This window comes from Equus przewalskii, chromosome 11 (assembly GCF_037783145.1).
Source record: "Equus przewalskii isolate Varuska chromosome 11, EquPr2, whole genome shotgun sequence".
Lineage (NCBI taxonomy): Eukaryota > Metazoa > Chordata > Mammalia > Perissodactyla > Equidae > Equus > Equus przewalskii.
In genome coordinates this window covers 32146137-32156423 of record NC_091841.1, presented here as the reverse complement: position 1 = coordinate 32156423, position 10287 = coordinate 32146137, and the positions used below count along the sequence as shown (strand labels likewise).

At 59.0% G+C, this 10287-nt stretch overlaps 1 protein-coding gene across 7 annotated transcripts in view; it reads right to left on the bottom strand.

Moving 5' to 3' along the window:
- The window catches only part of KCNQ1 (potassium voltage-gated channel subfamily Q member 1), a 389488-nt gene that overhangs the window by 289797 nt on the left and 89404 nt on the right, over positions 1 to 10287 (bottom strand). For all 7 annotated transcript variants that reach the window (XM_070564497.1, XM_070564495.1, XM_070564494.1 and 4 more), the window contains exons 3-6: positions 7816 to 7942; positions 7234 to 7312; positions 6794 to 6890; positions 6007 to 6147 (exon numbers count right to left, since the gene is read on the bottom strand). In XM_070564497.1, the coding sequence (XP_070420598.1) occupies positions 6007 to 6147; positions 6794 to 6890; positions 7234 to 7312; positions 7816 to 7942 (444 nt within the window). The remainder of the gene's footprint in view (positions 1 to 6006; positions 6148 to 6793; positions 6891 to 7233; positions 7313 to 7815; positions 7943 to 10287) is intronic.

The window sequence follows — 10287 nt, the reverse complement described above, 5'->3', positions numbered from 1 at the left end:
CCCTTGAGTTTATCTTCTCCCTCACAGCAACCTTGGATCCTGGGCCCGGTTGAGTACCGTGGCCCCGCTCAGCGTGGCTCACAGGCCCCAGCACCCCTACACGGGGATACGGACCACAAGGACTGATGAGAAGGGCCGTGCCCAGGGTCGTCCTGCAGAACCACTGGGCGGGGTCAGGACCTCCCTCACCCCTCCTCCTGAGCGGGAGCCCCAGACAGAGGCTGACATGACGCCGCGGACACCCTGGGTGCCGGCCAGGCCACGTCTACCCCGCAGAATGGCCAGGCTCAAGGTCCCACATGTTGGATGCCCAGGCGACTCTGCCTTGAGAGCTCAGTTCAGATATCTCCTCCTCAGGAGGCCCTCCTGGATTCCCAGGGCGGGCAGAGGAGGTCCTCCACGGACCCAGCAAATCTCTGTGTGCAGACCCCGTCTGTGACTCCGAGAGCACAAGACCAGGACTGCCCAACCCCTGCTGTAGCCTAGTGCCATGCAGAGCAGCCTGCAGCGACATGCCTGACATCACATCCAAAAGTAAAGAAATGTGCCCTCGTACCAAGAGCCAGCCTCGCCAAGAGGCCCGCGGCGTCCAAGGAACGTCTTCACGGCAACAGAAACAGCCGCTGCCTTCCCGGGATCACGGCCCACTCAGTGAGCCCCACAGTGGCCCTAGGAGGTTGACCTGTTGTCTCTCCCATTGTACAGATGGGGAAACTGAGGCACAGAGCAGTCATACGCTCTGCCCTGGCCCCAGAGCCAGTGTGGTGGTGCAGCTGTCTTTGCACCCCAGGAAGCTGACTCCGTGGTCTGCCCTCCCCATCTCTGCCTCACTGACCTGCTCTGTCATTCATTCATGAGCCCCTGCCCTGCTGCCAGCCTTGCCCAGGCCCTGGGAAAGGGAATCAGACACACAAGGTCCCTGGGACGCTGGAGGGGCCGCTCTGTGAGGAAAGTGCTGCAGGCAGGTTGGGGGGGGTGGGGAGGCAGGGGCAGAACAGGACCCTCAAGACTAGCAGGCCTAACGAGTGTGATTGGATCATGGCAGCCATAAACACTTGAGTGTGAATTAGCTTGCTGTAGAGTCATCACCTGGGGTCTAGCTTTGGGGAGCACCAAGAGAACCACGGCTGGTAGCGGCCCTCTAAAATTTACTACAGCCTTTACTTTGTCCTCGTCCTCTCTGGGTGCCTGGCGCCCAAGGCTTTCTGTGTTCTCACAGACAACTCTCCAACAATCATGGAAGTAGGTACTCACACCCATTTTACAGATGAGCCCAGAGATGTTGGGTAACCTGCCCAGGGCCGCATAGCTAGCTGGTCGGTGGTGAAGCTGGGATGCAGTACCACGTCTGACTCCAACCCCCAGCTCCTGACCACTACATTACCCCACTGCCTCCTGTTTCACTGTTTCCTGATGCTGACCATGTTTCTTCCCCTCAGGATGAAGCTGGAAAGTTCTTACCCTTGCTGACATGAGCTGAACCCCACCCCAGAGGAAACCAATTCTGTACACCACCCTCACGGGGCCTGCCTTGGCCATGTAAGAAATCCCCCCAGGTGTCGGTCAGTGGGCAGTAAGTACAGAGAGATGGACCTGCTTTGTGGACTCCTACTCATCCTGCAAAACCCAGCTGTAAAGGCCTTTCTCTGGCTGGGCTCCCAGAGCCTGCATTTCTCACGCCATACACTATAGTCTACAGAGGAAGGATCATACTGGGGTGGGCAGTGGCCTGGGGACAAGCAGACCCTCTGTTCTCTGCTGCCCAGCACTCCCAGGCCTTGTAGGAGCTCCCGGCAGAGAAAGAGCCCTGGAACGGGTAGGGTCTGGGTGCTGGGGGGCTGGCCCACCATGCCCAGGCCCACACAGCCTCAGTTTCCCCAGCTTCAGACGAGGTCCTGACACTGGCCCTACCCACTTGGCGGTGCCACCAGGGCTTACATAGGAATGTCTGGGAGGCCCTGTCCTCACCCAGGCCCCACTCAGCCCCTAGACCCCTCTGGCTTCCTCCTGCCAGGATGCCGTACAGCCTGGGAAGCCAGGACCCTCTGGAGCCGACGGCTAGGGAGAGAGGGGACAGGAGTCAGACTCTATTTTAGATGGTGGCTGAGACGCAGAGCCGGCTCCCAGCCTTTCACTCTCAATTCTAAATTTAGACGCAGGGGTAAACAGAGCCGGGCAGGCTTCTGATTTGAGAGACCCCCGGGCGCTAAACAGAGGAGCCCGTGTGTGCAAAACTGCCTTTCCCTCCACTCCGACTTTCATACAAACAAACGCAGTTTGTTCCAAGGGCAAAGAAAAAAGTCTTAAATCCTCCCCAAACACCTCAGCAGCCAGGTGTGGGGCGCCACATGTGGGGGAGCAGGGAGACCTCGCACCCGAATCAGGCGTCCCCACCCGGGGTGGGGGGACATCAGCCGCTGACCTGGCACCTTTGCTGGACAGAGTGGAAACTGAGGCTGTGAGGGAGGGACCTTCTCATGAAGTCCACCCGGGCCACCCACCGTCCTGGGCTGAATGGCATCCCCCCGAAATTCTTGTCCACCTGGACCCTCAGAATACAAGCTTGTTTGCAAATAGGGCCTCTGTGGAGGTGATTAAGTTAAGGAACTCGAGTTGAGATCATCCGGGGTTACCCAGCTGGGCCCTAAATCCAACGACAAATGTCCTTATAAGAGACAGAAGATGTGGCCACAAGCCCAGGAACGCCTGGAGCCCCCAGAAGCCGGAAGAGGCAGGAAGTATCATCCCCTGGAGCCTCCAGAGGGAGTGTGGGCCTGCGACACCTCGATTTCAGACTGTCCTCCAGAACTGGCAGAGAATACGTTCCTGTTGTTTAAAGCCCCCTAGTCTGTGGGACTTCATTGCATCAGCCCCAGGAGACCCCAACACCCACTGTCCCGGGTGCCATGGACAGAACCGTTCTACGCACATCAACTCACTCATTCATTCACACAACAGACACCCACCGGCTGAGCCCAGATGCTGAGGACACCTGGGGCCACCCCCATGGCACCCACAGCCCAAGGGGCTCGAGAGCGTCTCCACATGGCGGCTCCCCAGCAGGATTCGCCACCGCTCTCCAAAGGAAACCCAGTGGACGGCACTTCCCACACCCCAGCCGCCCAGACGCTCTATTTTAGGGTCCATCCCACGCATCTCTGAGAAGCTGGGCTGGCTCCTGGCCGGCCCCTAGCCCAGGCCTGGGGAGGTGTGCAGACCCAGCAGAGATCAGATATGGCCCAGCTTCCAGCCCTCGCTCCCGTTAGGTGCCCTCTGGCAGCACCCCTCATTGAGCAGACCTCCTCCTCGGCCTGCCGAGGCCGGGGAGCCGTGGACAGTGTCGGGTAGGGGGGGTGGCGTCACTCCCCCTTGGGGTGAAGGAAGCCAGGACAAAGGAGACAGAACAACTGCCGGGGTGCAGTTGCAATTGGCAAACTGGCCCGAAGCCCCGATCGGGGCCGCCCCGGCTTGCGTTTCTTGGGCTCTGTTTGTCCGAGACGCGCCAGGAACACAGCCCATAACTCAAGGCTCGGGCTGCTCCCGCCCGGACAGCTGCAGGGGCAGCCGCTGCTATGAATGGGAGCCGTTTGCCCCGGAGCCCCGGCAGTGGGGGCCCAGGCGGCCCAGGGGCGCAGGGCCTGGCAGGAACAATGGCCAGGCCAGGGCCCGTGGTGGCCGAGGCTGGGGCTGCAGCTGACGGCGCGGGCCGGGGCACCCGTGCCAAGCTGGGCACAAAGGGGCCGTTTTCCCGGCCGGCGGGCGGATGTTTGCACAGGTGTGGGAGTGGGAGCGCCCCGGCCGCGGCCGGGGGCGGGGAGCAGCCCGCGCCCGCAGCCCCGGGCGCCCGAGGCAGGGAGGGCAGCGCCGGCTGAGCCCGCTTATCAGCGCCGTGGCGGGCAGTGCCCCACGCGCCTCCTGCGGCGCGGCGGGTCCCTGGGAACCCTCCCGGCTCTGGGTAGCCTGTTCCTACATGGGCCCTGCCTGTCGCTAGGACGGGACCCCTCCGCCAACCACGGGCAAGCTCCCTGCCGGGGACTGAGCCCGCCCACCCAAACCTGCTGGGGCCTGCCACGCCTGGGCTGCGGGGCACAAGCCTGCAGGAGGGCAGGCGGGCAGACAGAGCTGGAACCTGGGCCTTCCCCAACCCAGGAGCTTAGTCTTTGCCTTCCCTGAGCAGCCTAGCATGTTGGAAGCTTCCAGAAAACACGCTGACTCGGCCAACATCAAGAACCCCCCTGCATGCCTGGCCTCACAGGGGTGGGGACGAAGAAACGGCAGGGGCATGTGCCTGCCCAGGGAGCCACAGAGTGACAACCGCCCCGCCGAAAAAAGTGGGGATGGGCCTCCCTCCTGGAGGAGGGCGGGGAGCCCCAGGAGAGAGCCTGGCCTGCCCCTTCTGGAAGGGAACACATTGGGGACAGATACAGCTAGGGCCTAGCACAGCCGTTGTCCCCGACCCAGTGCCCCTTCCACCCTGCACTGCCCCCAAGGCCTCGGCGCTACTTCATGCAGGCTGCAACCCTCTCCTGCCCCAGCCGGAGTGAGCCTAGACATCAGCCAGCCTGCCCCCAGCTCAAAGGGACTCCCCCTCGGCCTTGCGCAGCTTGTAACCAGGGCCAGCGTCCCCCTGTTGTCACCCACGCCACCACTCCAGGCTCAGTTCTAGAGCGTCCTGGGGCACTAGCTCCTTGCACCCCGAGAGCATGTTGGAGGAGGTATGCTGCGTGTGCCCCACGGGACAGCCGGGGAGTTCCGGGGCCTGGCTGTGCCCCAGAGACAGCCCACACCCCTGCCTTCCCCTACAGCGAGCAGCCGTCCCAGGCTGCCTCAGGGCCCTGCACTTGCTGTTCCCCATCCCTGTGGGTGGTAAGCTGCCGGCCACCCTGCAGATAATTCCCAGGATCTGCCTCCTCTCCGTGAGGTCGGAGATGTGAGTGGCGGGTTTGGTGCCCTGAAAACTTGCTCTGCGGGCCCACAGTCCAGTGACGCCAGGTTCCCGCCGGCAGCGGCACCCATGTAGCACGCAGTCAGACGTCCTGCAGCTGGCTGAGGCCCCCGGACCAACCACAGCAAACCCGAGTGGTGTTCACCTTCTGCGGGATCATCTGCTTCTGCTTTCCATCCACCACTCCTGCACAGTGGCAGCTCAGGGGAGCTAAGAGCCACCCAGCCTGGGTCCCAGCCACTTCCAAGCAGAAGCTGGGTGCTTGGTGGAGGGGGAGGGAGCACACCAGCCAGGCTCTGCCCTCAGCTCGCCCAAGGAGTCCCATCTTCGCAGCCAGGGGAGCCCCTGTGCCCCTGGGGCAGAACCCACACTTTTCTGGACTACTTTGCCTCTCAGGGCACAGCCCGCTCTGGCATTACTGCTGCCCAGGGCCAGCTACCAAATTCACAGACCTGGCTCATGTCACCACGTGGGAGACCTCCTCCGTCGGAGGTCCTCCCACCTGTCCTGGGTGCCTTGTTTGAGACATAATGTCAAGCTCCTCGACACAGGGGTAGCTGTGGGGCCAGCACAGGCCCTCAGAGATGCAGGGCACACATCTGACCCCACCGTCCCACACCTGCACCCAGGGCGAAGGGCGGCCGGGGCCTCACGGCCGGGGTGCAGGCGAGGGGACAGGTAGTGGAGGACTCGGGCCCCGGCGGGGTGGGCAGAGCTGGGACCCAGCGTGAGCTGAGGCTCCAAGTGCCCCGCACCCACTCCAGCACCTCTGACTTCCCTCACAAACACAGGTCCAAAGACAAAAAGGTTAGGACGCCAAGTGTGCGGCCACCGAGGGTACGGCCTTCTGAGTGCTGGCACTGTGCTTAGCCGCTGGCCCACCACACCTGGCCACCGCCAGCTTCAACCCCAAGCCTGCAGGAGGGGTTTCGAGCATTCGGGCAAGGAGTGCCCCTGTTGAGGCACGAAATCTTCAGAACCCAGAGCCCCACAGCCCGTGGGCAACGTCCTGCCCTCTGCTGCCCCCACACTGGACAGCCCTGCCCGAAGTCCCCACTTACCACCCCCCACCAAAGGGCATCTGCATAGCTGCCAAACTCGACACGGCCCGACTCGTTCACGGCGTCCTTCTCGGCCAGGTACACGAAGTACGAGGAGAAGATGAGGCCCAGGAAGCCGATGTACAAGGTGGTTATCAGCTCCTGGAAACAGAGCGAGCAGAGAAGGTGCCTGTCAGCTGGGCTCCCGGGCACCCAGGAGCCTCTGCGAAAATGCCGGGCCAACGTCACAGGCAGCGGGGGCCTGCCCAGCAGCAAGTTCCAACATTTACCAGAAAGTTCTATGTAAATTCCAGCATGTTTTACATGCAGACATCAGACTTCAAAATAACCTATTTCTCACAACCCTTGTAAAAGGCCAGTGCTGGGTCCTGCCCCCCAGGAGTGAGGCGGGCCCCCAGCCCTGGCCTGGACAGACGGTCTGGGCTCCACAGGCTCTGCTGCTGTGGCTCTCTGTCCTGCAAAGCCGTGGTGGGAGGAAGAGCTAGGCCCTCGTGGAGGGGAGCAGGTGGGCCACCTCCACCCCCCCGGGGCTATTCTTGATCTGCCCAGTTCTAGATTTCTGAGCCTCCTGGACCTTTTTCCACCTTGCATTTCTGTCTTTTCATTTGCCCCATAGTCTCTTGTCCACAGCTTGAAGGAACATCATTAGCCTGGCAGGCCAGGGATGCTGGCACCATTGGTATGGGCAGAACGGCCCACCTGGCTTGGACTAGGGCTCGGCTGAGCCCCTGCACTGCACCCTGTCTGTCCCTATTCCAGGCCCCTGCACCTCCCCCGGACCACCCACCTGACGGTGGATGAAGACCACGGAGCCCAGCAGCCTCCAGGTGCCTCCCTGGCGGTCGACATGCAGCATTCTCAGGATCTGAAGGAATCGGATGCCCCTGCGGAAGAGAAGTCTCCATGCCCCGTCCAGACCACTCCACCCAGGCACCTGAAAGCCTGGCTCCGAACCTACCCACTCACCATTGTGCAACCCCCAACGCCCCTCACCCCGTTCCTCAAGCACAGGCTGAGGGCTAGGGGCAGACTGCTTCTGGGGGAGGCCCTGGGACCACCCCAGTTTACAGAAGAGCAGACTGAATCCTGGAAATGAACTAGTGCTCGTGCTGGGTCTGGAAGCCAGGCAGCCTAACTCAGCAGGGGCCCCAAGCCGGCCGCCCACCCCAGCACACCAGCCCAAAGCTCTCTCCCCTCCCAGCCAGGAGAGCTGCAGCCCAGCTGTACCTGATGGCTGAGGTGGCAAACACCTGCCCTTTGGAGCCCACGCAGAGGACAACCATGGAGGCCACAACCACAATGAGGTCTACGGGGGACAGTGTGACACCACCATCACCAGCCAGGCAGCTGGCTCAGGGCAAGGAGCCTGGCAGTTGGGCGGGACAGGGCCTGACAAAGGGGAGACAGAGATACCTCGGATGGGGAGACTCAGCCCTCTGTCTCGGGCACATGCAGAGCCCACCTGGTCCCACCCCCCTGGCCCCGGCTCACAGGCCACTGAGGGAAGCAGACACCCACACCGTACTAAGCACAGTCAAGACCCCGGCCCGTGATCAGCATCTGAGGACAGGGGACCCTGGTGTGGAGGCTGGCTCCCGTGCTGGGGGACTTGGGATGTCACCTTGCTGGCCTTGGGGTCCTGCCCCATTATAGGCAGGGTAGCCTGGGGGTCTCTCCCTCCTCACGGGTACCCTGCTTGCTGGTGCTCATGATAGGCGCCCGCCCCACGGAGCCCCCTTCCTGGGGATGGGGCCAGCCCTTGCCTGGGAACCTCGGGGTGAAGGTTCCGTGGGGGCAGGCATGACTCACCAATGATGGAAATGGGCTTCCGGGCAAAGCGCAGCCGCCCCCAGATGCCCACGTACTTGCTGCGGCAGCCTGCTGACCAGAGGCGGACGGCGTACTCTGTCCCAAAGAACACCACCAGGACGATCTCCTGTGGGGCAAAGGGGCACGAGCTCACCACGCGGCCAGCCGTGACACCTGTTCAGGCAGGGCTACACCAATGGGCAGGCCCCCAATGTGGAGCCTCTGCTGAGAGACGTCGCGAGAGCAGCCGGTCAGGGTCTTGGTCTGCATCGCCCCTCCGGAGAGGCCAGCGACCCAAGCCCAGGTCCCCTGCTGGTGGACACCAGTGAGGCCTGCTTCTCTTCAGACCAGGGCTTGACCATGCCCAAGGGGACATCCACGCCAGAGCTCAGGAGCAGCTCTGGGTCTGGTGCTCTCGTCTGGCCCCAAGAAATACGACATCTGAAGCCCATGTTCTCCAGCCAGCACTCATTTAAACCACTGAGTCCCCAGAGTGCAGGCCATACATCCCAATTAGGGGGTTGGAGAACATCTATCCTCATGGACAATCTCTCTGTCACCTCACATGGCCACCATGCCACCAGGGACACAGTGTCCACCACTTGGCAGCCTTCACTGGGGCGCAGGCGCAAGAGCTCCCTGGGGCAGGGGAGCTGGGTCACAGGAGAAAGCAGGGTCTCAGAGGGCGTCACAGTCCTAAAGGGAAGGGCAGGTACAATGTCACCTGTGAAATAATGCCCCCTAGAGGGCCTTTCCATGGCCCAGGCCTCCAGCAGAGACTGTTCCACAGATGAGCCTATAGTCACGGCACTCTGGGGAGGTGAGGGGAAGCCAGAGAGCAAGGACCAACACCTGGCTTACGATGGACAGGCAGGTGGGTGGAAGGAGAGATGGAGGGACGGAGGAAGAAAGGGATGGGTAGATGGGCCAATGAGGATGGATAGCGTAAGAATTAATTCAAAAGGAAAGTGCTGTACACCAACCAATTGGATACCCGAGACAAAATGGACAAAATCTTAGACACACAAAACCTACCAAGACTAAATCATAAAGGAATAGACAATCTGGGGGCTGGCCCAGTGGTTATGGCACAGTGGTTAGGCAGCCCGAGTTCGTGGGTTCAGATCCCAGGTGTGGACCTACACTACTCGTCAGCTATGCTGTGGCAGCATCCCACATATAAAGTGGAGGAAATTGGCACAGATGTTAGCTCAGGCTAATCCTCCTCAAGCAAAAAAAACAAAAAAACAATCTGAATGGACCCATAACTAATAAAGAGACTGAATCAGTAATCAAAAATCTCCCAGCAAAGAAAAGCCCAGGACCTAATGGGCTCACTGGTGAATTCTATCAAACATTTAAAGAAGAACCAATACCAATCGTTCTTAAACCTTTCCCAAAAAATTGAAAAGGAGGGAACATTTCCTAACTCGTTCTATGGGGCCAGCATGACCCTGATACCAAAGCCAGACAAAGACACTACAAGAAAAGAAAACTACAGACCAGTATCCATTATGAATATTGATGCAAAAATCCTTGGAGCTGGCCCCGTGGCCGAGTGGTTGCGTTCGCACGCTTCACTTCGGTGGCCCAGGGTTTCGCTGGTTCGGATTCTAGGCGCAGACATGGCACCACTCATCAGGCCACGCTGAGACAGTGTCCCACATGCCACAACTACTAGTATCCACAACTAAAAAAATATACAACTATGTACTGGGGGGATTTGGGGAGAAAAAGCAGAAAAAAAAAAAGATTGGCAACAGTTGTGAGCTTAGGTGCCAATCTTTAAAAAATAAAAAAGTCCTCAACAAGATACTAGCAAACTCAATTCAGCACCATTTTAAAAGGAGTATACACCATGACCAAGTGAGATTTATTCCCGGAACGCAAAGAGGGTTCAACATACAAAAATCAATCAGTATAATACACCACATTAACAGAATGAAGGAAAAAAACCACATGATCTCAATCGATGCAGAAAAAGCATTTGACAAAATTCAATACCCTTTCATGATAAAAAAAAAAAAAAAAGACCAGTAAACAAATTAGGAATAGAAAGAAATTACCTCCACATATTAAAAGCCATATATGAAAAACCCACAGTGAACATCATATCAATGGTGAAAGGCTGAAAGCTTCTCCTCTGAGGAACAAGGCTCTCACCACTTCTATCTGACATAGGACTGGAGGTTCTAGCCAGAGCAATTAGGCGATAAAGAGAAATAAAGGCACCCAAATCGCAAAGGAAGACGTAAAATGATCTCTGTTTACAGAAGATATGACCTTATGTGTAGAAAACCCTAAAGATGCCACAAAAAACGGTTCAATCTAACAAATGAATTCAGCAAAGCAGGATACAATGCCAATGCACAAAAATAAGTTGCATTTCTATATCAGTCGCATTGTTTCTACAAACAATAAACAATCTGAAAAAGAAATCACAAAAACCGGGGCGGCCCCATGGTGCAGCAA